Raw genomic sequence first — 26788 nt, 5'->3', positions numbered from 1 at the left:
AGAAGCAATTCCACCAATTATTTTTTTCTCCTTAATCCCTTTTCTTCGAGAGGATGTTGGGAAATGCAGGGGTGGGGGTGTGGAGGGAAGGAGTGTGGCGCGCGCACACGTGCTCCCTCACTGAGGAGCTTCTGGGCTGACGGCTCCTGGGTTGGTCTGGTTTTCTTCTCTCACAGCTGGAGGTGGCACAAGTGCCCGACACTGGTTCTCGTCCATCACGTGCAAAATGTTAGCAAAAACAAAACAAACAACAAAAACTCCCAAACCCCCAAAATGTTAGCAAAACAAAACAAAAAAACAAAATAAAAAACCGAAAATGTTAGTGAGCAAAAAAACAAAACAAAAAAACCAAAATGTTAGCAAAAAACAAAACAAAACAAAAAACCCAAAATGTTAGTGAGCAAAACAAAACAAAAAAAACCAAAATGTTAGTGAGCAAAACAAAACAAAAAAAACAAAAAACCCCAAAATGTTAGTGAGCAAAAAACAAAACAAAACAAAACCAAAAAAAAACAAAACAAAAACCCCAAAATGTTAGTGAGCAAAACAAAACAAAACACAAAAAACCAAAAATGTTAGCAAAACAAAAAAACCCAAAATGTTAGCATCTCAGGTTGTCTCCAAGTGATGCAGGGCTTCCTGTCGTATGTGTCTTTGGTTGAGGTGGCGATGTGGGCCTTGCAGGGAAGTGTCATCAGAATCACCTGATGGCTTGTGAAAATAGATTGCCAGGCTCCACTTCAGAGTTTCTGATTTTGTAGGTCTCCATTGGAGGTGAGAATTTGCATTTCTGACAGGTTCTCAGGTCATACCAATGCTGCTGGTCCAGGGACCACATTTGAGAACCACAGCCCCCTGGGCTCATCTGCCCAGCAACACCATAGCCTGGACCAGCCAGATTGTATGCAAGGCCCTTTAAGAAGACAGGAGACCAAGATGTGATCACCTGGGGACTTTCCCACAGGTGGGCACTGGCTGCTTGCCTCCCTTGGCTTACAGACCCCCCCCCCCCCCCCCCCCCCCCCCCCCCCCCCCCCGCGCATGCTTGGAAAGTTTCCTAACTGGTGCCTTTTAGTTCAATACAGAACAGACCCCATGCTGCTTTCCAATGGGCTTTTGAAACGTGGAGGTAGAGGGAGGTTGGAAAGAAATCCTGGCTTGGGTTGGAAGGGGCAGTTGGAATATATCTCAAAAATGGAATCCCTCACCTGTTTCTGTGTGTCCAGGAAATCCCTGCGTAAAATGGAAGAGAAACAGAATCTCTGTGAAGAGACCAAGCTCAGGAGGTCCGTGTGACATCTGATGGAATTGCTACTTAAATTGAGGTGCTCGGGGAGACATCCTCGGAATAGTGACATGAGCCCCACATAGAGGGACTGTGTCTAAGCAGGACTCCAAGTCACGAAAAGCTAATGAAAGTCACGGATGCCTCAGGCAGGCTTCTCTGTGACACAGGCTTTTAAGGGGAAGTAAGTCCCCGAGTTGGGTTGTGGGGTCAGGGAGTCGCTTCTGGGAGGGGGTGGTGCTGGGTCCAAACGGCAGCACAGCCGCTGTTCCTTAGTGAGGGAGCTCCACCGAGCTGTGACTTGTCCTAACGCTGCTTCTGGGGGTGTGGATCTGTGGTCCTTAAACTGGGGACCACGTGTTCTCTGAAGGTCTGGACACGCTGGCTTTCCACCAACACTGAGGACGCACACCTTGATTTCATTCCAACTTAAGCTTTTCCATTCAGTAGCCAGTTAATCATTTTGTTACTGAATATGGAGAGAACAGTGACAGTGCTTGCCACCCCCTCCCCACCCCAAGGCTGGCGGCAGGAAGCTGCTTTTCTAGACACCATTGCTCAGGTGACCTTCGGTGGCCATCTCTCCTTCCAGCGAAGGCTGTGGGGGTGGCTGGCAACCATTTTCAAGCAGCCACCACGAAAAGGCTTCAGAAGGCAAGGACACTTTCTCTTGAAACAAACGAGAAAATAGGAAATCTCAGCAAAGAAATAGGACTCATGAAAAAGAAATGGGAATTGCAGGAATGAAAACTGCAATAACAAAACTCACTGGACAGGCTCAAAAGCTGAGGGGAGACGGAAGACAGAGGCAGTGAATGCGAGGCCACACCAGCGGAGTCTTCTAGGCCCGGGGAGCCTGCCTGACGGAGCTGGGAGGAAGCCGCGGGCCTGTCACAGAGCAGGCTGCAGACGCACTCAGAGAGTCACAGCTGCAGGTGGGCGGCTGCCCGCATCCATTCCCTCCCTCCCCTCCTCCTGTGTGAGCCTCTGTCCCCGCTGCCTGTCCCCTTCAGCTCTGAAATGTCTGGGTCACACCACCTCACCGTTGGCTTTTTTTGGCCCCTTTGTGACAGTTAGGAAACTAGAGTAAGGCGACCCTACTAAACGTCTGTGGATGACCGCGGAAAGTGCTGGGCAGTGGGAGCCTGAAGAGGCCTGAGGGAGCAGGCCAGCTGGTTAGGGGAGCCCAGGGAGGAGCCAGTGATTTTGCTTCGTGATAGAGACCGAGGGCTGAAACCAGAGTGCTGGCTCTCGGCAGCTCCCGGCTGACCGCACTGGAGAAAGCGGAGCCCTGGTCACTGAGCGTGGGCAGCCCTGGAGAGAGGCGTGACAGAAGGGGTTAAGGTGAAGGCTTACAGATACACCCAAGGCTGTTTTGCATTTCTCTGTCTATGGGGATTATGCTTCCAAGTGTTTTCTAGAATGGCTCCTGTCTCAAAAGTTCGATTCCCATATTTGACCAGTTATGTTTACTTGTTGGTTCTAGGTGCTCTGTGAGCATTAGTCAACATCCCTTTTACGGAACAAATAACACATTGGGTGCTTGTGTCTGCCGGGTGCTGACACAGCTCTTCTCTAGACCAAATACTCTGCACACTGAACGTCTCTTCCATGGTGCAGGAAGATATTCCATGAACTTACTTAGTACTAAGTACACTTAGTACAGCAGATAGTATATTAGACAGTGATGAGAAGGGATGGGGAGTGCCAGCAGTTAGGGCAATACTGCAGTTTTATATCTGGTACTTAGGGCAGGCGTTACTGAGGGGTGACATTTCAATAAAGACTCCATGAATATAAGCAAAGGAGTGATGTGAATATCTGGGAGATGGAATTTCAGGTGATGGGAATAGCTTGTGCAAAGGTCCCGAGGTCCCTGAATAGCCTGTGCAAACTTGCCGGGAACAGCAGAAGCCACAGTGAGCTGGGGGAGAGTAGTTGGCTGATGGGTTCAAGGACGGAACAAGGGAGCCTTGTGCAGGGCCTGCTTAACCATCATAAGGATTTTGACTTGAAAACAGATTAATAGGCTTTATTTTCTAGAGCAGTTAAGGTTTCCAGAAAACTGGGCAGAAAGTACAGAGAACCCCATACACCCCCACCCTCCCCTTTTAACATTTTGCATTAGTGTGGTATACTTGTCACAATCGATGGACCAGCACCGATACAATAGTAACTAAAGTCAACAGTGTACATTAGGGTTCACTTCGTTGTGCACTCTGTGGGTTTGGACAAATGTATAATGACATGTCTCCCCCATTACAGTGTCATGCAGATTGCTTTCACTGCCCTAAAAATTCTCCATCTTTTAGGGGTTGCCAACCCCAGGCAACCACTGATCTTACAGTCTTTATAGTTTTGCCTTTTCCAGAATGCCATATAGTTGGGATCATACAGGATTGGCTTCTTTCGCTTAGAAATATGCATTTAAGTTTCTCCTCCGTGTCTTTTTGTGGCTTAATCACTCCTCTTCATCACTGAATGATTTCCCACTGTCTAGATGGACCACAGTCAATTTATGCATTCACGACTGAAGGTCATCTTGATTACTTCCAGATTTTTGCAAAGAGATTCTTGTAGACATTTGTGTTCAGGTGTTTTCATGGACGTGTTTTTAGCTCTTGGGTGAAGCACATTCAAGAAGCAAGATTGAGGGGCACCTGGGTGGCTCAGTCAGTTAAGCGTCTGACTTTGGCTCAGGTCATGATCTCATGGTCGTGAGTTCGAGCCCTGCGTCGGGCTCTGTGCTGACAGCTCAGAGCCTGGATCCTGCTCTGGATTCTGTGTCTCCCTCTCTCTCTGCCCCTTCCCTGCTCATGCCCCATCTCTCTCTTTTTGTCTTGCAAAAATAAATAAAATGTTAAAAAAAAACCAACAAGATTGCTAGGGGTGCCTGGGTGGCTCAGTCGGTTGAGTGTCTGATTTCGGCTCAGGTCATGATCTCAGTTTGTGGGTTTGAGCCCCGCATTGGGCTCACTGCTGTCAGTGCACAGTCCACTTTGGATCCTCTGTCTCCCTCTCTGTGTCCTTCCCCTGCTCACGTGAGCTGTCTCTCTCTCTCTCAAATGTAAACAAACATTATATATAGATATATATACACATACACATATATATACACATATATATGTGTATAAGTGTGTGTGTGTATATATATCTATATATAATGTATATATGTATACATATGTATATATATGTATATGTGTGTATATATGTATACATATGTATATATATGTATATGTGTATATATATGTATATGTATACATATGTGTATATATATGTATATGTATACATATGTATACATATATATGTATAAAATAAGTTTGGTAAGAAACCACCAAATGTCTTCCAAAGCAGCTGTGCCCTGTTGCATTCCCACCAGCAGTGAATGAGAATTTCTGTTGCTCTGCATCCTGATCAGCAAATGGTGTTGTCAGTGTTGGGTACTGGCCGTTCTAATAGGTGTTTAGTGGTATCTCCTTTTTTTTAATTTGCATTTCCCTGATGACATATGATGTGGAACATCTTTTCACATGCTTACTTGCCATCTGTGTATCTTTGGTGAGGTGTCTGTTCAGGTCTTTTGCTCATTTTTAAATTAGGTTGTCTGTTTACTTACTGTTGAGTTTTAGGAGCATTTTGTATATTTTGGGGACAAGTCCTTGATTGTATATATATTCTTTGCAAATACTTTCTTCTAGTCTTTTTTTCTTGTCTTTCATTATCCTAAAGGACTTTGGCTTTTACTCTGAGTGAAGCTGGGAGCTTTTGAGGGTTTTGAACAGAGGAGTCATGCGACAGGCACTTTATAAATATGCAGGGAGATATTCTAGTTATAGTAATATGGAAGAAATAGAATTTCTGAGTATACATTGGCGGCCTTAGGCAGTGACTAATGAAGGTCACTTTTTCTAAGTGAGGTTTTGAAAATATATTTCCCAACAACAGACATGACACATCTTATTAGCAGCTGTGGCCCATACTCTGATTAAGGGTTTCAGGAGATAAGTAGCAACCTGTCTATCACCTTTTTATTATTTGTAGTTAACAGGAAACTCTCAACTGGCTATGGAGTTCTGTGAGCATTCCAGGCTGTGATTGCCTCCTTCCCCCACCCGATGCCTTTCCCTCTAGGAAGGGTCTCAGCTGCTATTTATAGAGACGCGTGCTCACCAGTGAAGGTCCTCAGCTGTTTTCTATCCCTTTAGTCAGGTTTCTTCCTCTGATGAAGGCTCCCTTTTGCTTTGCAGTCTCTCTCTCCAAGATCATCTGGCTCTCTCTCTCTGCATGCCTTAAACCTCCCACATGCTATCAAATGGATTAAAATAGAATGTGTTCTCAGGTGGTCACTGTCCAGTCTCCTGACTCTGAGGCTTTGACTTGCCTTCAATGCAGCTTCTCCAGCAGTTTAAAAATGAAAGTTTCCGCAGCTGGAGGGATGGGCAAAGGGCAGTGCACGGCCCTGTAGCTCCCACTATGGCCCTTCAATTTCCCTGTGTGTGGGAAGGGACATTCGCAAGACTACTTTGGAAGCAAGAATGAGTAGCTAAGGTAAACAAATGGGGAGCGGCAGGGCATATAAAAAACCCCTCTGAGACATCAGAGGACACAGATTTAAACAGTGGAATGCCATTGGTGGCTGCAGGGACAGGAGAGGACATTTCAGCCTGAGGTGTCTTGGTCAAAGGTAGGCCCTTGTGTTGTCTGTGCGGCCAGGAGCAGACCCGTGAGACCAAGCTGCCACTAGTGCCCCATTCAGGGAGCAGAGTGCATGGGCTCTCGGGGAAACAGAATCCTGCTGTCCCAGCAGGTTTTCAGCCCTGTTTGCTGCACTGATGCTGCAAAGAGGCACAGCAAGTATCCACTTGGGATTTATTTAGCCTCTTTCTGGCAGGGACCACAAACCTTCTCCACAGGCTTTTCTACCGATGGACAACAGGAGGAGGTATCCTGAACAATTCTGAAACATGTTCAGTAGGAGCGGAAATAGATGTCAAAGGTCGGAAACAACATAGGGAGGAAGCTTAAGAAAAAAAGCAAGCAGTGGCTCAGGTGTGCAAAATGCTGTGCCATAATTCACAGGTGGTTTTCATCAGGTCGCAAGCGTGAGAACAAGGGAAGGATGATTCTTCCATATGAACTGAGGAAAACCTTAGATAAGAACAATTGTTGGACCATAAGGCCCAGTTTGAGTTGTCTTAGGGATTTGTCCTTTTCTGTTTTCCTGTATCAAGAGCCTTCAAAGGCATAAAAAAATGGCATCCGCTTACAGCATGTAATGAGACATGAAATTAACAATGGCCCGTCCCATGCACCTCTGCTTCTCTGGTGTCCGAATCACAGCCAGGCGGAGCACATGCTGTTTTCTGTATTGCTCTCCCCTGATGATTAATACACACCCACCTGTTTTGATCTAACATTATTGAGGGAAGAAAGTACCTCAGTGGAGAAATTTATTCCAGGCTGTCTGATGAATGTTTTTTGTTCATACTTTTTAAAATCCATTTTTGGCATGAATTTTGGATGGTTGCCACCATCTCTGTGTCCTAAAAATGTGCTTCTGGAGTTGGAGGGAAGTAAGCCTTAGGGGACACATGAGTTAATTTAAGCCTTGCAGTCTTGCTGGTCCTCCCCTTGACATTCCACATGTCTTGGGTATATGAATTTGGTTCGGGAACTGGAGATTTTGGACATTCAGATTTGTTTTTGCCTTTTCTAATTTGGCTGGTTCCATACTAAGGGAGCACATTTTCCTTTTCCCCAGATGATTGTAGCATCCATACAAGAGTTGGGCTTTGGAATATGTTAAAGAAGGAGAGCAAAAGAAAAATACTTTATTAAAGGCTTATTTTTTTTTTCCAGTAAACTACTTCTAATACAGGCTATACATTTTTGGGAGATAATTTACTTATCTGGTATTTGGCAACCAAGTCCATAATTTCTGCTGGATGCTTCATTTGTCTTCCAGTGGGTTTGGAGGAGAGATGCCCGGTAGACTGCCAAGTGAGCTCTATCGACCTATATTTTCAGTCCACTGACTGTCATTCACAGTAGAATGAGCACAGAGTGCTGAGGAGGAGCACAATCCCTGATCAGCAGACAACTGCAGTTTAATTATAATAAAACGGTGGCTATCAGGTAATTAGAAGTTGGAGGAATCATGAAGTGCTAATTAAGATGACCTTAGGACTTTAATCATAGCATTGCATCTTGGCACAGGGTGTATGGGGCGGAGGGTTCTACAAGGACCCCATCCCGCTGGCAGATGGGCTCTCCAAGGACTGTTTTGTAATGGGGACGATGTCTTGGCCTGAGGAGAACACTAGATTGGAGCATTCCTCTTTCGTCTTCTTTTTTAAAAAAATGTATATTTATAATACATGTTGTATAAAATTCACAGGGCACAAAAACATACAAAGTGAAAAGCAAGTCCCCTTTCTTTCCCTCTCCTCCAGGCCCCCATTCCTTTTGCAGGAGGCAACTCCTGTTAAAAGTACCTGGCATGTACTTCCAGAGAGGTACCACGCATTTCTAAACACCCATGCACGTTTTCTTCTTGTCCTTCTCTTTTTTTTAAACACTGAAGGTAGCATGTTATGCATACCATTCCCCACGTTCCTTTCCCCCACTGATTATCACTAGGAGATTGTAGTGTATCGGTAATTAATTAAAGCTGCCATCTTTTTAAAGGCTCTGTGGTGGGTGGTGCTCTGTGGAAGTACCGTACCATAAGGGACTGAATCCTTTCTCCAAATTGGTTCCCATCTTCTGCTGTCCCACGCTGTTCTATTTTTAACTCTACTGCCAGGCAGTTCACTGGGTTAGGGTCCCAGCAGCAAAGGGACGGTGCAGTAGTAGAGGTGGTTGAAGAGTTTAATGAAGAAGCTGTTGACAGAGTGTGGGCAGGGGTAAGGACAACCAGTAAGAGACGTGGAAGCACCCCAGGAAGCCACGACTCCCCCTAAGGCTGAAGGGAAAAGTGGGGGAAGTGTGTTACTGGAGCTGGTGAGAGCTCCCAGTGGGAGCCGTGGTCTGCAGCCAGTGGTGTGTTGGTAAAGACTTAACAATGGGCTTCCTGTGGTGTGGAGCCCTCATTTGTAGTATCTGCCAATTTCTGCGGTGTAAATACTTGTACCGTGGCCGATTCCAGCGACAGATATGATGTTATTGAACACAGAGCTGGCGGGGCTGGGGGTGGGGGGTGCATAGGCCCTTTTGGGAGCAGCTCCAGCATGTCACTGTGGCTGTCAGGCAGCTGCCACCTGGCTCCCGCAGAGCTTCTGGTTGGCCAAATCCCTGCAAGTGAGGGCAGGGGAGCCGGGTTCCTGCAGTCGTCAGAGGTCTGCCTCCTCGAGCAGGCTGGTGAAGTACGTGGGCTGCATAAACTCGGGCAGGTCATTTCTTCTCAGCCTCTGCTTCCTCGTCTCTGAAGAATGGAACTGCCTCATGTTCTCTGACTTTCTACGCTGAGGTCCTCTCACAGACCAGTGAGTTTAGTGACCTAAGCGGGCAGTATGCTATTTAATAGGGAGCTCATGTCTAATGGGAGAGATCTGCACAAGCAAATCTGGCTACAGGGTGGGGGCTGCAGACAGAGCCACAGGTGTTCAGAGGAAGTGATTCTTGGTAGCTGTGGTCATGAGGCTGTTGATGTTCTGTGGCTGGGAATTTGTTTTCCCAGCGGGGGGAATAAACAAGATTTCTTGATTAATGGTTTAATCTACATCTGCCACTAGTTCTCTGCGTATGGTCCTGCTACCATCAGCATCTCCTAGGAATGTCAGAAAGCCACGTCCTTGGGTTTCACTCCAGATCTACGGATGGAACTCTGGCAGGATGTAGTAATGTCACTCTAGATGATTCTGATACATGTGTTTGTTTGAGAAACACTGAATTATACCATACCAGTGTTCCAGACTTGGGTGAAAATCAGGCAGATGGGGAATTTCAGACACCCACCCTGCCCTCAACTTCTGGAATATACTTGAAACCTACTCAATCAGAATCTCTGGGAAGTACAATCCTGGGCAGTTAAGCATTTCCCAGATAGCATACGCTGTGACAGTTTTCTATACTCTTGATCTTAATTGTTGTGGTGCGTGGAACCTGCTTAAATTAGATGTGTTGCTACAAGTGCCTATTCTTTCCTAGGAAGTTTTGTGAACTCAGACTCTCGAAACACTTTCAGTTGGAGAGAAGGCAGCTAGCTGCCTCAGTTGGCACTTTGCTTGGACCAAGGGTGGAGCTGGTTGTTCCCAGCGTGGAGTGGGTGGTAGAGAAGAGTTGAAAGGGAAACTGGACAGCTGTGGAGGTCCCTGAAGTGTGACTGTGACATTGCTGTGATTTAGTTTATTGCCAGTTCTCAGAGCATCTGACACATCCTTTATCAAATATGGAGTACAAAAGCCGTATTTCAAAAGGAAGATCACAATGGTTTTGGGACTCTGTGCCTTTGACTGATTAGAGTTCTTGATTGGAAAGCCTGGAGCTAATTACTGTGGGGAATTTGGGACAGGATTTCTGGGGAGTGAATTGGGCTATTGTTGGTCATCGGAAGACGGTCACTAGTGATTGCCCTGAGGAGTGTTCGCCTTTGGGTTGTGAGGCATTGGCAATTTTATGTAAGGCTCCTGTGAATGTTCTTATACATGGCTTTTTGTGGATGTGTTTTCATCTCTCTCAGGTAAGTACCTAGGAGAGGAATTGCTGGGCTTAGGTAGGCTTAACTTTTTGAGAAGCTGCCAATTTTCCAAGTGTATGATTTTACACTCCCATCAGTCACGTGTTGGGCGCCAGCTGCTTTCCATCCTCACCAACACTTGATACTGTTGACCTTTTCCACAGTATCCATTTTGGTGGGTGTGTAGTGTTCTCTGAGGTTTTAATTTGCATTTACCTGATGACGCTCACTGTTCACGTAGCTTCTTTACTGAAATACGCAGGGGACCTTAAATGTCTTTTACATCATCATCTCATATGTAGCCCTTCCACTGCAGGCTCCCCCATGACCTCAGCTGCCCCTGAGGGCTCATCATCCTCGAAAACACCATGGGCTTCTCAAATGTCACGCCTTTGAAAATGCAGTTCCATCTGTCTCTTCACCCTTATAGCTCTAACTCAGATGTCCTTTTTGTTGGTTAGGCCTCTGGCCTCCCCTGTGTCCCCTATAGAACTCCCGTTTCTTTTCTCTGTGCTTCCATGGCCCCTTGCCATGTTGTGTGCGGTTCCTCCCTCCCTCCCTGAGGGCAGGGCCTTGTCTCTCTCTCCTTTGCAGTCACAGTGCTTATCACGTGCTCTGGCATGGGGTCCAGGTCCGTGTTGTTGAACTAACTTGGTATCCATTTGATCCTACCATCAGTTCTGTGAGAAAGGCTGAGCCTCAAATTGGGACGATGAGGGCATAGACCCAGAGGGGTCAAGTGTCGTGTCCAAGGTCAGTATGTATGTTACAGTGTCAGGCAGTACTTACTATCGTTTTCCAAACGTGTGTTGTCTGTACAGTATTCTTTGAATGAGCCAGCTCCATGCACCCACATGCATGCAAGTGGAGACTTTTAAAGGAGTTCAGTTCCTCGGCTTGCACATGCACTCACTTGTAACTGACTTGCCTGAGAAGGTGCCTGAGGTCTGGGAATGCAATGAGTGGGCTCAGCTGTCCCAACACCCGCTTCTCCCAGTTCACATAAGAAAGGCAGACCGTACACTCATTTGTTGTCTCCCTGAGGCACAATGCTGCAAGGTGGAAAACCTCCCAGCTGTGTAACCAGTAGGTATCCATGGTGTTGAGACATGAATGACACTAACGTCTGGAATTGTGCAGCTCAGGGGTTTCTACTTGCTAGCTTTCATAGAGATAGCAGGAGACCCGAATCATGCTGTTAACTGAGGATTTCAAAATTTTATTTAGGATAGATTATGTCTAGACTTTGGCTATGTCATTCAGAAGGCATCAAAAAATCCAGTTACATAGTAACAAAACCCTTTCCATTTCTTATTTACTTATTTTTAGGAACAAGGTTTCTCAGTGTTTGCATACAACCCCCGCCCAAGACAGGACCAGAACTAATGCTGGACTGTACCTCCTTCTAGCAATAAGTGATAGTTGTCCATGGGTAAATGAGCTAATTAGAACAACACCACCACCACCACAATGCTATACATTTCATTAGGACATACATTTCCAAATAAAGTTTTACTTTTACATTTGATAAATTTTCCTCAGAAACTTGAAGGTATTGTTCCCATTGTTTGCGTGCTCATAATAGCTGTGTTTAATTTAGAAGAACAATTGTAACAATTAGATCTTTACTAACCTTAAAGGTAGAGTTGATTCTCCTTACTTGTGGTAGTTGTGTCCTACAAAGTCACTGTGAACACTGAATTAGCAACTACTGAACCACTCTTCCTAGGGCAAATACCCGGTTAATTTCCTTCCAGATAGACATTGCAAGGTTTTATCAACCAGTCAACACATAATCTTGTTTTAGGTGTATTTCCACTTGGAGACGGCTTATTTAATACACGTTCCTTACAAATAATTAGTTGCATGCAGGGTTTCTTCATAGTACAACACAATTTCAGTTACAGCACCATGAACTGTTTACCTCTTCAGTTCAGTTGCACACGGTGCACACTCAGCAAACACATACTGTATGCTGCATAGTACGGTAATGTAAGAAAGCCAGCCCTGAACACAGCATTATGCGAAGCTTGAACGCTTGAAATTTTGTGAAAACATTAAAACCTTACTTGTGGTGGAGCTGTGGGCTTTGTGATGAGGCAGTGGGCAGTGTGGTTAAATCTCTAGACCTTGGCTTGCCCCACAAAAACCAAGACAGAGTAGGTGATGTACTCGGCAGAAGAAGAAGTCAGTGAGGGTGACACGTGAGATCTGACAGCTCTACCTCAGGAGTTCGGCTTTCAAAACGTGTTGATGGTGTCGGCAACTCTCCCTCCCAAACTGGCTTGAAAAATTCCTTCAGCCTTGTCTGCTTGGCTTTTCGCCTCAAATCTTTAAGTGTTTCTGCATAAGGGACGAATGCAGTGGAGGTGAGGCGCTTAAATGTGAGGCTCCGTTCGAGCACAGGGTCACACTCTTCCATGTCATGGAAAATTTTTTCCAGAGCAGAATTCCATTCTGCTATTTTGGCTGCTGTGAGAGGGACAATTCTTGGAGTCTTAGGCTGACCTTCATCACTGCCATCATCATCGCTGACGCCAGTGCCATACTTTGCTATCTCATCCAGGTCTTTGTTGGTGGGTTCTACTGCCATTTCTGCCAAAATGTCCTCCACATCTCCCTCCCTCATGTCTCTGAAGCCTTCTCCACTTATTTGCTGCGCAATATGCATTATGTTTTCCACACTGTTCTTTATGTTTTCTCTAACACCTTCAAAGCCTTCAAAACTTTTCACGCAGTCTGGCCAAACATTTGCCCAACAGTTATTAATAGTAGCCTGCCTGATGCTGTCCCAGGCTGTGCTGATATAATCTATAACGTTGCGTATCGTGACAGAATTCCAGTAGTCCATCATGGTGGTTTCCTCGTTGGCATCAAGAGCCTCAAAAGCCTTGCTATAAAGCTCCCTGGTGTAGTGGGCCTTGAAAGCTTTTATTATCCCCTGACTGAGGGGTTGGATGAGAGAAGCAGTGTTTGGGGGCATGAAGAGAACTTCTATGTCAGGGTGGGCATTTTCAAGTTCTTCATGGCAATGAACTGGGGCACTATCCAAAATCAGTAAAATCCGGAAGGCAAGGTTTTTGCTATGGAGGTAGCGTTCAGCTTCTGGGATGAAGCAGTTGTGGAACCAATCCCAGAATATTTCAGACGCCATCCACGCCTTTTTGTTCCACCTCCAATGGACTGGCATACGGTTCAGATTTTTTCCTCGAAGTGCTCGAGGGTTTTGTGCTCTGTGTACCATGAGGGGTTTGCACTTAAAGTCACCCTTGGCATTGGCACATAATAGCAAGGTTGCACGGTCTTTGAATGATTTAAAGCCAGGAGCCTTGGAGGCCATTTGCATTATATAGGTTCGTCTGCCAACATTCTTGTAAAACAAGCCTGTCTCATCAGCGTTGAAAACCTGCTCTTCCATATAACCCTTTTCATGTATAATGCTTAGCAGATACTTTTTAAATTCTTCTGCAGCCTCCTCATCTGTAGGACCTGCCTTACATCCAAGTTTAATGTTTTTCATGTGGTATCGCCTTTTGAAACGTGCAAGCCAGCCTGCACTAGCTGAGAAGGGTTTAACCTTTTCCTGACCCTGGGTAACATGACTGTAAATTTCCTTGGCTTTCAACCTCACAACAACACTGTCTACCATGCTCTTTTTATTGGTTGTCATCTCCTGAATCCACAAATTTAGTTGCTTTTCCATCTTTTCCATAGCCGCATCACGCACTATAGATGTTACTTTAGCACTTTCTGGAGCAGCCTCATGTACAGATCGGCGAATATCGTCTTCCTTTTTCTGGATGTACCGTATTGTTGATTCATTAACGTTGAACTCACGGCCAACAGCACTGTAACTCAGGCCTGAACGAAGCTTATCTAACACACGTATTTTCTCTGTAAGGCACATCACAGCCTTCTTGCGCTTAGGAACATTAGACAGTGCTTTAGCGCTACGCTTGGGGGCCATTTAAAACAGCAAAGTCACCAAGAAGAACCACAAAAATGTGAAAAACGTGATGCCAGTAGACGGTGAAAAGGACATCTGCTTACCTTAGGAGCTGAAGCAAGAGGGCAGAACGCAGTCTTGTTCAAGTTTAGCTGGGAATGTGTGCATAAAGGCTGTTCAAATTTGTCACTGCTCTGCACGTGTCTATGAATGACTGGGAAAGTGCCGCCAGTATTGATTTTGGGGTTACAAACAAATTTTATCGAGTGGATGAATTTGCACAGAATCCGTGAATGAATGAGGACGTGGACTGTATTTGTATGGGTCTCTTGCCAAAACAAAAAACCCAACCAAACAAAAACAGTGATCAGTAAAAATGGTTTAGTATAAAAATGTCTTACTTTAGCAAACTGTTTTGTTGCAGGAAGTGGAATGGAAAGACGCTGAAGGAGAAAAGAATGTAAAATGTCTGACTTTTAAACAAGGAATTTGTTCATAATTTTTTAAGATGGAGAATGGCTATTTCTATTGTTTTTTGTGCTACTGGACATAATTTTAAAGCATATTTAACACTTTCAAAATGTCCTCAAGACATCAGAAATTAAAGCTTTGCAACTACTTAAAATTATTAAGCATGCGTATTTGGTGCATACTTTTTCAAAATTCTTTTATGGAGAGGAGCAAATGGACCAGGAAGCAGCTTTGGTTTATCTGTTCACAGGAAAAAAAAAAAAAAAAAATCCGTTCAATTTGGAGGAAATATGTTGGCAATTTCTTCTAAGGATTTTTAAATTGTAGGAAAAAAAGGGTCTGATTTTTGTCCTCTTTGTACTTAACACCCTTGTTTTTCGTTTTGATTCATAACTTTAAAAGACCCAAGCTTGAAATGAAACCAAAGTATTCCTGTAAGGCCTGATGGAATGCTGTGATATCCCCATACAAGGACAAAAGTGCCCTGAATGTCCTCAGATGCTAGAGTTCTGGAAGATGCTGTAGTGTAGCTCCCAAAACTTAGTCTTCTTATGTGTCAGAACGACAAAGGGCCCTTCTCATGTCTCCGGCTTTTCTCTTGATTGCTCTCGGTTTTCTTGACCTTTCTGGTCCAGGAGGCTGTCAGTAACTCCTCACACGTGTGGCAGGTGGCCCTCAAAGTTCTCTCTTGGCAGCCTGCACCGGACCCTCCTCGACGCTCTCCGCCCGTGGTGGAGGCCGCAGACAATTGCTTCCTAGCTGACTTGCTCACTGATGTGTAACTGGCTATTCTGGTTAATCATTAATGAAGCACGTGGTGTGTATTCAGGAAGGAAAACATTGCACTTCAATCCCAACATGCATAATTTATGTTGCCAATTATTCTAAATCCTCGTAATAGAATACCGGTTCCACTCTCCCAAGCCGGTGGCTGGGAAGAACTGAAGATAGGGTTCCCTCCAGCCCCTTCAGGGTTGCTCACCGCTGAGGCCCTGCTCTCCGGGACCCTCTGGGCAGGGCGGGCTGTGTCCGCTGGGGCCAGGCGAGGATGAGGGCCAAGTGCCGGGAGGAGGAGTCTGCGCGTGGGCTGGGTCAGGTGGGCCGTGTCGGAGGATGAGAACCACGCGCTGGGTGGAGGAGGCCGCGCGTGGGACCAGGTGCGCAGGTGCGCCGTGTGTCGGAGGACAAGGACCTGGTGCTGGGCGCGGGGGAGGATGGAGGAGGAGGAGGTGGAGGAGGAGCCCGAGACTAGGGCCGCGGGTGGGGCCAGGTGCGCCGCGTCCGAGGACAAGGACAAAGTGCTGTGGGGAGAAGAGGAGGAGGAGGCCGTGGGTGGGGCCAGGTGCAGGGGAGAGGCGGCCGCGCGTGGGGCCAGGTGCACCGCGTCTGCCGGCGCGAGGGCGAGGCCGGAAAAGGCGGTGCGCTGGCCGGCCGGGGCGCGGTCTGAAGACGTCACTTCCGGTGGCGGCCCACTTCCTGGAGAGGGCTGGGGCCTGAGATTGGTGCAGCCCAGAGGAAGGAAAGACGGTGAGCTGCGGCGGCGGCCCAGCGGGCGGGCGTCAGGGGCGGCCGGGGTCCCTCCGGGCCGCCGGGGCCGCCCGTCCGCGTCCTCTCGCCCGGGGCCGCTTGCTGGCGCCGCCCTGGGTCGCGTCCGCGGCCTCCGCGCCGCCGCTCAGCGCCTGTGCTCTGTGTTGCAGGTTTACCCGGAGCCCCGGAGCGAGAGCGAGTGCCTGAGCAATATCCGCGAGTTCCTGCGAGGCTGCGGGGCCTCCCTGCGGCTGGAGGTGAGCGGGCGCGGGGCGCCAGGAGGGGGGCGGGCCGGGCTGGCGGCGCCCGGAGGCCCGGGGGCAGGGAGCGAGCGCGGTCGCGGGGCGGGGAGGGGCCGCTGCGTGCAGCCCCGAACTGGGCTGTCGTCGCTCTGAAGAAGAGCCTCAGGAGCTCGTGGGTAGGTGTCACGCGTTTGCGAGAACCATTCCTAAGGGGTGCGGTCGATTCCTTGTTCCCTGCCTTAGCCTGTGCTTTTAGGGGTTCCTCGGGGGACCCGCATTCAGGGCTGGGTCAGCCCCTCAGAATTCCTAGCAGGTAAGCGGGCAAAACCGGGCACAAATGAAAGGACCCCAAGCCCTCCCAGCCTCACTCCTTTCTCTGCTTTTTTTTCCTACCGCCAGAAGGTAGGCGGTGTTTAGGTTGGAGGTAAACCTACGTCTTGGGGAGTGTACCCGGCGGGGTGTGTCTGCTGTGTAAGGTTTTGTCACTGTTCTAAATACGGTCTTTCAGCGGCAGTTCTTTGGAAACCTCCTTTACAGCTCATTTTACCATATGAGTTTTCCTAACCTTGGGGTAGTGCTTTTGATCCGGAAACCTAGACATTGTTTCATTTGGGAACTCCAGCTCGAAGTGGTTGTGGTCACGTCTGTGCTTCCATCGTTTCCTGCTGCTGCTGCTTTACCACCTGTTTCCTTATCAGAGCTGAGCTGAATTTGAGCAGGCTGGCGGAGAAGAGTATATGAATGCATCTCCGGTGGAACCTGTTGTGTAAGAGGATTCCATAAAGTTTTCCCCTCCTAGGACAGTCTTAGTGTGGGTTTCTTGGGAGAAATCTAGAAGTCCAGTTGGTGAGGGCAAGTTTCATGGCAACTCATTTGTTGAAGTTACACTGGCATCAAGAAACCAAAATCCTGTTCTTCTGCGTGATTGTGAACATTAAGGTATCTCTTTTGTAGTATTTGAGGTCTGTGAGGAAGTCCCTTACAGGTACCTGAAAGGCTTAGTAGAGATCCCGGAGACCCTAGGGCTGTTTAGGAGGGGGCAACGTTTCACAAAAGCTTTGTCATCTTGTCCTGGACTCCCCTATTGGGCTGTGAGAATATGTGTCCCTGGTAGCAATGTTTGCTTTTCCTTGGCCTTTGTTGTGAGACTGTTTTCATCAAACTACTCAGTTTTGGTTGTGATAGTAAATTTGAAATTCAGTTTGCACATTAAACATTAAATTTACAACCTCACAACTTCAGTGTTCAGCGTAGGACTCTGTAAGAAAGTATTAAAGTTGAGTCTTAAAAACCCTTTACCCTTTGCTCTCCAGAGGCTGCTGTTGAAATTTCATATCCTGTCTATCTTTATAACAAAGAGTTTAATGATGCTCTAGGAGAGGTCACTAACTTATCCCAAGCATCTAGAACAGTTCTTGGCATTATAGTAGGCCTTCAATAAATCTGCAGTTGATAGCAAATAATTAATTTTTTTGTTTATAAAGAAACTTGTGGCTAGTTTTTAAAGAGTGTTTTAAATTTTAAATTCGATAAATAAATTTGAGAGGCACGTTTTGTTAGCATACTTTCAGTCTCCGTAGTAAGTCACACTTCAAACTCCTAATTGCCTAGGATAATGAAAATAACAAAACACATCAAAACTCTCACATTGTTGAGTCACTCTGGTTTTTGTTTTGTTGTAGGAAGTTACCCTGAAAAATGAGTTCTATATGGTGTGAACCCTACTTGGGCTTCCAGACTCGTTCTGATCTGTGGTGTGAAGGGACTGGCCTATTCCCTGAAAGGTGGCCTTGCATGTGGACCACTTGCAGCAGTTTCCCAGGGTTTTTTTTTTTTTTTTTAATTTTTAATTTTTTTTTAACCTTTATTTATTTTTGAGACAGCATGAACAGGGGAGGGTCAGAGAGAGGGAGACACAGAATCTGAAACAGGCTCCAGGCTCTGAGCTGTCAGCACAGAGCCCGACATGGGGCTCAAACTCATGGACTGCGAGATCATGACCTGAGCCAAAGTCGGACGCTCAACCGACTGAGCCACCCAGGCACCCCTCCCAGGGTTTTTAAAGAGAGATACATAGAAAGGGAATGGAAAGGGAAGGACTTTGCACTTCTGAAACGTGTTCTTGGCTTGACATGTTTCATTTTTATGACCTTCTGAATGATGAGAGAAACTGTTGGAAATTACAAACACAGACCCTGAAACTAATCGCTTGAACTCCAGGTTACCTTCTGTTCTGGTATCTGTCAAGGTGCCTTTTTCCAAGAGTTGAGACCGAAGCGTGTTTGTAACAGATTATTCTGGGAATGTTTTACTAGCGTCTTAAGCTATGCCAGGATTTCTTCCAGGAGCAGAGGAACCAAGCGCTGTGGTTACTGTATCCGTCGTTTTGGTCCGCATCTTAATTAGCTGCAGAAAATGAGGTATTTCCCCCAGTGGGTGGTTCTGATCGTGAAAAGAGTTTTAAATTTAAAGAAAGTTTGTAAATTTTGTATTTATTAAAGTTTGAGAGACCGTTTACATTTTAAGTTGGAAAACATTTTTTAAATTTGGCGGGGGTGGGGGGGGAATAAAACCTGTAGGAAAACCACATATATGGCTTTGAACTTTTCCTATTTCTCAGTTTTTCTTTGCTGCCTATCATGCATCTTATTTGAATCTTTCATATCCTGGAGTAGTGTGTAGTTTGATAAGAATTCAAGTTTTTTTTTCCATGTTTCTAATAGTGTAGTAAAGCAAGATCTGATGAGAGCTGACCCCATTTAGAACTATGGGTAATTACAGTTGATAGTTCTCTTAAACTTCCTGTCTGAGGAGCTGGTACTGTGGTCCAGTTACCTTGGAGAATGTGTGGAGAAACCCTGGTTTGCCTGGTATATGTGGCAGGGACAGAATTGTCCTAAGTACATGCCACCTGGGTGAGGGAGAGAATCTTGCTCATGATAAGTGCTGCCTTGTATAGTTTTCCCTATTCTCCATTTGGTCTCTGGTTTCAGTTCTCAATCATGTCTTTATTGGTAACATTTTTAAAGGACTTTGACGTGTTACTTACTTCGCTCCTCGGTCTTGAGTTCTCACAGCCGTGGTCTGACAGTGAGCAGGCAGAGCACAACCTCTCCGTGCTCTGCATTGGCCACCAACTGCTGTTGGGGCCGTGCATGTGTGTTCCCTGATCGTCCAATGGGGTGCTGCTAGGCCAAAGGTGTAGGGGCTTTTAAATGCCATGAACACCTGCCAGGTTGTCTCCGGAGACGTTTTTCTCCCTTTGCCTTTCCAGCAGCAACAGGCAGGCACTACTTGTTCCTGTTGGGTGTTTTCTTGATCTCTGGGGGATGGAAGCCCCTTGGGCCAAATGTTTTGGCTTTTCTCTTTTGTGTCCTCCTCGGTGTGCCTATTTCTGGGTAGATGGTGAAGCAGATGTGGGGCGCTGCAGATTCCCCGCACTGCGCTTGCATGAGAAGGACAGGGCGACAAAGAAGGCTGCTGGAAGAGGCAACCGAAGTCGCCAACCTCCGAGCGTTTCCTCCTAGCTTGTCACTCGTCTCTGCCACTTTGCTTTGTGCCAGTGGGAGGGGCTGCCCTGCGCAGGCAGGTGCTCTGGCTGCAGGCACGTCACGGGCCTGTTGCTGACGGTGCCCGTCGCCCTCTGTGTGAGGGGGGATGCTTTCCTTTGCTCTGATGTCCAGAGAATGAGGAGGCCTTTGGGTGGCCTCTGTAGCATTGGAATCGGCCGGACTGATGGAGTTAGTAGGTCAGCGGGGAGGTTTTGGAAAACATCGCCCTGCATGTTTCCAAAAACACTCTTGGCTGTGTTTTTGAAGGATAGGTTCTTCTGTTATACTACCATGTATAGTATTTGATGCTCTTTGAGATTTTTAATCAAGATTATGATTGAAATTTTGTCCAAAAGAATATTTAAAAATACTACTAAAGTTAAAATTGGCTTACTTGGAAAGTTAAAACTTGTTGACAAAGGCTTCAGAATTAAAGCAAAGTCAAAAGTGTATTTCTAGTCCTTTCCCTAGGGAGGGATGCCCCCCAGGGGTTACCTTTGTCTTAGATCTGGGCAGCTGGGTGGTTGAGCCTCACTACAACTGTGTACGAAGGTGTAGTTGAGGTCACACAGCAGGGTGTTTTCCTTCGTCCTCGTCACGGTTGGCACGGTAGTGAGCTGGAAATGGCTGGTGTCATGACCTAGTACCTGACTGGTTTTATTGAAGAAACTCTTGAAGTTCATTCATCATGCCTTTGTCAGAACTTGCCTTTGAGGAAGTTGAGTTAAATTTGGGAGATGATTATCCTGTGAACATCTGGTGGGTACTAAAAGCAAAGAAAAATTCTCCTCAGATGTTATAGCTATCTTTACCTTTTCCTGGCAAAAAGTGTCAAAGTTGACCCTCTGTCTTCAGTATTTGTGTCTTGCCAAGGTGTCTTGTAGGGTGAACGATTAGTCCCTGTGCACCCAGGTTGATTTTCCTGTGTAGAAAACCGGTTAGGCCTTCCCCCAACTTGAGATCTGTGGGGTGGCTGTCGCATAGATGGTGCAGTCCTGCACATGCAGTGTGAACCTCCTTTGTAGTTCAAAACTGCAGTAACTACATGAAGTAAAAAACGTGAAGCTCGGTTTAATAAGCTTTTTAACCTAGAGTATTCCTAATGTCTCAACATCTGCTTGTTGAGATAATGTTTTTTGCACATCAGGTCTTTATAGTTTGGTTTGTATTTGGCACAAGCTCCTCCCGTTCTGGTTTGGTCACATTTCAGGGTCTCAGCAGCCCATGTGGGGGCTGGTCTGTGTTGGACGGTGTCAGTCTACATTAAGAGGCTGTCATCTTTGAAATGAAGGGAACTGACATTTGTTGAATACAAGTAACGTGCCCGTGCATTTTGTATGTACTGTGTACTTGTGACTATCCCGCAGAGGGGGCGATAGACCTGGGGTGGCGGGCGGGTCTTGGGGCCCGGCCCGACAGGTCAACGGGCAGGATTTGTACTCCACGCTGGCGGTTCCACAGAGCTCCTGTGAGCATGCTGAGGCCTGGAGTGCAAGTTAAGCTGTGGGATGGTGCTAACGTGACACTGTCCAACTGACTCGTGGCAAGGGCCACAGGTTAGTCCTCCGAGTTGAGCTGGTGGCGGGGCTGGGCACCCTGAGGTCTCCTAGGGCTCTGGATTTGGCTTAATGCTCTGCTGGCACCGGCTGAAATTCTGAGGAACTTTGAATCGGGAGGACCGCATTCTGTTAGTGCTGGATCGTAGGGTTGGACGGCTGGTCCGCCCTGGCGGTGGCTCTGGGAGGCCTGCAGCAGACAGGAACAAGCAGCTCCAGACCCTGTGGTAAAACGTGTACTAACCCACTAGATCTTTCTTTTGTGTGTGTGTTTATTTTTAAGAGGGGGACAGAGCACAAGCAGGGGAGGGGTAGAGAGAGAGAGGGAGACACAGAAATCTGAAGCAGGCTCCAGGTTCCCAGCTGTCGGCACAGAGCCCAATGTGGGGCTTGAACTCAAGAACTGTAAGATCATGATCTGAGCCGAAATCAAGTCCGACATTTAACCGACTGAGCCCCCCGGGCGCCCCCAAACCCCCTCGATCTTGAACCAGCTGTGACCGGTCGCACCCTTCGTGACCCCGCAGCATGGCCAGGAGCCTGAGGCCCTGGGAGATGGGCATCTGCCTACAGTCCAGAGCTTGTGTCAGAGGACTCTGTAGCGTCCTGGCTTGCCACGAGACTCCTGCATGGGGACCGTCCTTGTGCAGCCCCTGCAGAGAGGCAGGGACAGTGAGCTGAGCCGAGTGTAGGGAGGGGAGGAGTGAGGGTGGTTCATGTCGTACATTTCTGTCACCAGTCCTGTTAGTCTCAGGCGAGATAAAGTCTCGGGTACAGGCCCAGGCAGCCTGGCCTAGCCAGGTGAGCTGCGTCCCTGGTCCTGGTGATGGGAGGTGGAACGGTGAGACCCAGTTTTGGACCTTGGCCCGTGTCCACCTTGCTGTGAGAGACCTGCCGTGGGGTGCCGCTTCTGCTACGCAGTCGGAGCAGCACCCTCTCGGGTGCGCTGAGAGCTGTCCTAGCTTCCCAGGTGCCTTCGTCCCCCTGCCTGACCTTGGTAATGGCAGGACCTACCGTGGACCCAGGTTTTGTGTTTTGAAGGCTCCTGTGGATGGGTGGTGCAGGAGAACATGGGGTGAGGAGCGAGGACGGGTCTCTGCCCCAGGAAGGGGACTAGGCCACAGGCGGGCACCGGGCCGCACACTCAGGAGGTTACTGCGCGGCTTGGATCGCAGTTTTCACTGCCGTGTTCTGTCTCTTCAACAAGCCACCAGCTTGGGGACCTGGCCCCTGCTGGGCCTCTGTGGACAACTGTCGAAAGTAGTTTGAGTGTGGCTGGTCGACCAGGCTCACGTGAGACTTGTAGGACCGTGTCTTAACTGGCTGCTCAGCAGGTACTGGCACCACTACCATGGGTGTGCGCATCCTGTGGCTTTTTGCTACTGTGAGGGCGTAGTTCTGCTTCCCTCCCTCCCTGCTGCCCCTGGCCATCTGCTCGCCTCCCTAGGCTGGGTGGTGGCACTTGGCTTCGTTGGCTGTAGTCTGTTGAGCCAACTCCCCACAGCCTGGTTGGAGGCAGAAGGCAGAGGATCTTCAGTAGCACAGCTGGGTCTTTGCGCTTGTAACACGTGGGAGCGGGAGGGGACCCGAGGAGGTCCCTGTGGCCTCGTTTCCCATCTTTGAGCAGATGGAGACCCACAGATGTGTGTGGGACACGCGTATGTCCCTGGGAGACTGCCACAAGGGAGTGGTCCGAGCATCCCTCAGGTGTGCCCGGGTGGTGGGCAGGTCCAGGGTGGCCTGTGAGCCTCTGCAGGGAGCTGCTCCTGACGTCTCCCCAGCCCACTCTCCCCAGACGCTATGGTGCTCTTCTCTCGCTCCGCGCTGGCCACTGATACCCCCTACCTAGATTACTGTGGCGGCCCTGTGGCAATCCAACTCCTCTCTTGTCCTTCTCTAGGCTGGTTTCCCTCAAATGCAAATCTGACTTCCGTTTTCGTGACTCTGATTCTGCTTTGGGTCTTAGGCTGAAATCCAGACTCCTTGGACCTGAGGGGAGAGCAGAGCAGGAGACCAAGGTGCTGTTGGGCCAGATGACATAGGGGGTCTTGTAGATCACCCGAGGACGTTGGGCTGCCCTCCGTGAGTTGGGGCTGCTGGGACAGACCCATGAGGTAATGTGACCAGAGTCTGGGGAATCATCTTGGCTGCTCTTTGGGGCGTAGACCACAGGGAGTCTAGGGCAAAGGCAAGAAAACCAGAAGAGGAGAGGGCGAAAATCCAGGGAAGAGTTGATGACCCTTGACCCGCAGTTAGAATAGTTTCCGTGGCAGGAGTTGCATACTTTGGTTTCATGCAAAGCGTAGGGATGATTTTCTCACGGACCACAGAGGGGTGTGAAAACAGAGTCCGAGAGGACGAGGCTCTGGCCTGAGCAGAAACCATGGCCGTTGGACGGGGAGTCTGCTGCAGTCCAGTGTGGTGCTCTGTGCCCGACATCCTGCAGTAGACCTGTCTGCTTCGCTTTGCCAGTGATCAGCGTGGGTCTGATTGGACACGGGCCGTGATGTCAACTTGGAGCTTGTGCGTGCACGAGCTCCTTCCACTGCAGGAAGTGCCGCCTTAGACCAACTTCAGGAGGTCTCCTCATGATGCTGGATCAGGTGACCCTACTCCGTGGCTGCGGACAAGGCCGTATTCAGTGCGTGCTCTGTGTGTGTGTGTGTGTGTGTGTGTGTGTATACACACTGCTCTTCTCGCTGGAGTGTCAACGTGGAGGGCAGCATCCATGCACTGGGTCGTCTTGTACTTCTGTCCCCCGTGCTGGCATGTAGTAGGCTCTCGCTGAAACTGTTGAATGCCCAAGACTAAGGAGGAAGGGTAGGAGAAGTCCTAAAATTGAATTCATCAGTGTTCAGCTTTAAGCACTTAAAGTGATGGCTGGCCCCATCTTCTCTAGCTCCTGTCACAGTGGTCTGGTGGGCCACTCGGACAGCTTCCTCGGAATGATGGCTGGTGCTTCTGCAGGAAGCCTGGTCTCAGCCATGACAAGCTGCTGGAGAGGTGTCTGTGTGCAGGACTGTGATCACGTGTAGCACCGATGAATTTAGGACGGCTCAGTTGTGCTTTGAGGGTGGACTTCCTCTCCTCTTAGGGCAGACCTCAACACGGGGACTGATGAATTGGGCCTGTATGAAGGTAGACTGCCAGAAAACTTGCGGGAATGTTCAAGAACAATAGAGGATGTCCGGGCCTTTGGGACTCCTTTTCCTTCTCTGTGAGATCTAGGTTTCAAGAGCATCCCTAGGTCTTGGGACCTGTCTGTGTGGTCCTCTGAGAGGCAGAGGATGGGATATTGTAATATTTCTACATCAGTTTATCGTGTTGATAACGTTTGCTTGTTGCTCTCAAAAGGCACTTGTTTTTAAAACGCTGGTGGTTTCAGGACACCTGGGTGGCTCAGTTGGGCGTCCGACTTCAGCTCAGATCATGATCTCCTGGTTCGTGGGTTTGAGCACCATATTGGGCTCACTGCTGTCGGGGTGGCGCCTGCTTCGGATCCTCTGTTTTCCTCTCTCCGCCCCTCCTCTGCAGTCTCACTGTCTTTCTAACAAACGTGAAAAAAAAATCTTTAAAATTCTAGCTATTTCGTCCTTTCATAGCTGTCCGGTTTTGTCAGACCTTCTTCTCAGAGCTTTTTCATGCTTTGAAGAAACTTTTAAGGTGCTTCTGTAAGAAGGGTAGCCTGGAGATTTTCCAGACACGTGGCCAGGCCAGTTCAGACATGGTGCTTTTGGAATGAGGCCCTGCTTGGTTGAGTAGGACCTGCAGGATCATGGCACAGCATTAGATGGCCTGTTCCCTTTCACTTGGTGACTTCACTTGGGTCTGAAGACTGGTTCCAATCTGTAGAGTACCATTCGTTACCTGCATCCTTGGGAAATGTATCGCAGACACTGTGTCGTGTGCCACAAAGTTCTGTTGCTGGCCCAGTTCTAGGCTGCAAGAACCCACTGCTGACCGTCCTAAGCTGAGGGGAGAATTGGTCCTAGAAGTTACTTCTGGTAGCCTTCTGGTTACTTTTTCCAGAACAGGAAATGCTGCTTATGTAAGTTTTTAAAAAATAGGTTATGTTTTTTTCATGGTCAGTAAAACTAATTTGTTAATTATAGTCTTCTGTGTTACACTAAATCCATCAAATGAAGTGAGACATTCCTGTTTCTGCCAAAGGGAGAGATCATTTGAGCCCTTAGGTCTCTTAACAGAAGTTTTGGTTTTAGCGAGTACATAGCTGTTCAGTAAAATTGATCTCTGGTTCTTGCACTTTGTGAGACAGTGTAGCATGTTGGTTTTCTCTTGCTGCGAAACCAGTTACCACAGATGGAGTGGCTGAAAACAACGCTGTTTACCACCTCTGTTTAGCATTGAGGCTACTGGTCTGGGGAGCTTGGCAGGGCTCTGTGCTCAGGGTCTCACGGACCAGGTGGTGGATGACGGGGCTCTTAGCGGGGACCTCGAGGGGGAACGTTGGTTTCCAAACTCCTGAGGTGGTTGGCAGAATTCACTTCTTAGTGGTTGGGACCGAAGGCCCGGTTTCCTGGTGCCATTGGCTGGGTGTCGCTCTTTGGTCCTGGGGCCTCTCCGGTCCCAGCCGTGGGCCTTTGTCTTCAAAGTGGCATCAGTTCACCTGTGTCCGGTCTTGCTGCACGCACACCTCTGACTTCTCCCTGCTCCGATGGCAGGAAGCTGCTGGCAAAGGGCTAGATCGCACCCACCCAGCCAGTCTCCCTTTGAATTTGCTCAGGGTCAACCCTGAGGGACCTCTGCAAAACCCTGTCTGCTGTGGCTTGTAACAGCACGCCTGCAATGCCGTCGTGTCACGTTCTGAGGCCTGAGCGGATCGAGAACAGGACTGTGGTATCTGGCGAGCAGGGTGTAATCCTGGTGCTGCACCGATAGTGGTGGCCCCAGTCTCCTTTCCCACCTTTAGCCGAGCCGGACGAAACAAACTGGGGGAGAAGGGACCAGCAGCCCCCGACCCCAGTTGTGCTCAGGGTTAATTGAAATGGTGTGCCGGGGGTGACCAAGCATCCTCTCTCAGTGCTGGGGATGCTGATGTGCACACGATAGGGACAGGCACTGGCACCGGGCGGGGGGGGGGGGGGGGGCGGGATGAGGACCGAAGGCGGCAGGAAGATGGTCGTGCCTCTGGGACGGAAGAGCAGGTCTCGGCGTGGCAGGACGGTGGGGGCTTAGTCCTGTAACGTTCTAGCCTCCAGCACTCCTGGTAAGGTCCCCGGTTTTCTGACTGAGCCGACACACTTGTGCTCTGCATGGTTGGCTCCTTCTGCAGTCAGGTATGTCCATGTCGCTTGTGCCACAGCCTGGACCCAGGTGGGCCCACTCCTCCCCGGGAGGCCCAGCCAGGCGTGCAGTGGTAACCGGTTGTCGTGCGAGGGCGCTGTCCAGTCTAGAGGAAGGAGTGTGGAGGAAGCCAGGGGCATGTTGTCAGCTTGCGTCTGGCTGCCCTCTATCCGTGGCAGGCCCGTACACAGCCTGATTTGCTCTCCGTTCCTTGATCCTCATGTGCTGC

The 26788-nt window shown here is 48.5% G+C and overlaps 1 protein-coding gene across 13 annotated transcripts in view; it reads left to right on the top strand.

Annotated features, from left to right (window-relative positions):
- Positions 1-26788, top strand: part of ARHGEF7 (Rho guanine nucleotide exchange factor 7) — a 135046-nt gene that overhangs the window by 13493 nt on the left and 94765 nt on the right. For 11 of the 13 annotated variants that reach the window (XR_009611269.3, XR_009611271.2, XR_009611270.2 and 8 more), the window contains exon 2: positions 16077-16163. Coding sequence is in view for 8 of the 13 variants with exons in the window: in XM_060636675.3 (XP_060492658.1) it covers positions 16077-16163 (87 nt within the window). In the remaining 5 variants the exon portion in view is untranslated. Of the gene's footprint in view, positions 1-15818; positions 15907-16076; positions 16164-26788 lie in introns of those variants that run through there. The other 2 variants (XM_060636672.3, XM_078453003.2) reach the window with 2 other exon arrangements.

This window comes from Panthera onca, chromosome A1, assembly GCF_046562875.1.
Source record: "Panthera onca isolate mPanOnc1 chromosome A1, mPanOnc1 haplotype 2, whole genome shotgun sequence".
NCBI lineage: Eukaryota > Metazoa > Chordata > Mammalia > Carnivora > Felidae > Panthera > Panthera onca.
Note: the sequence above shows the minus strand (reverse complement) of the source record. Positions and strands in the feature narration are given on the sequence as shown.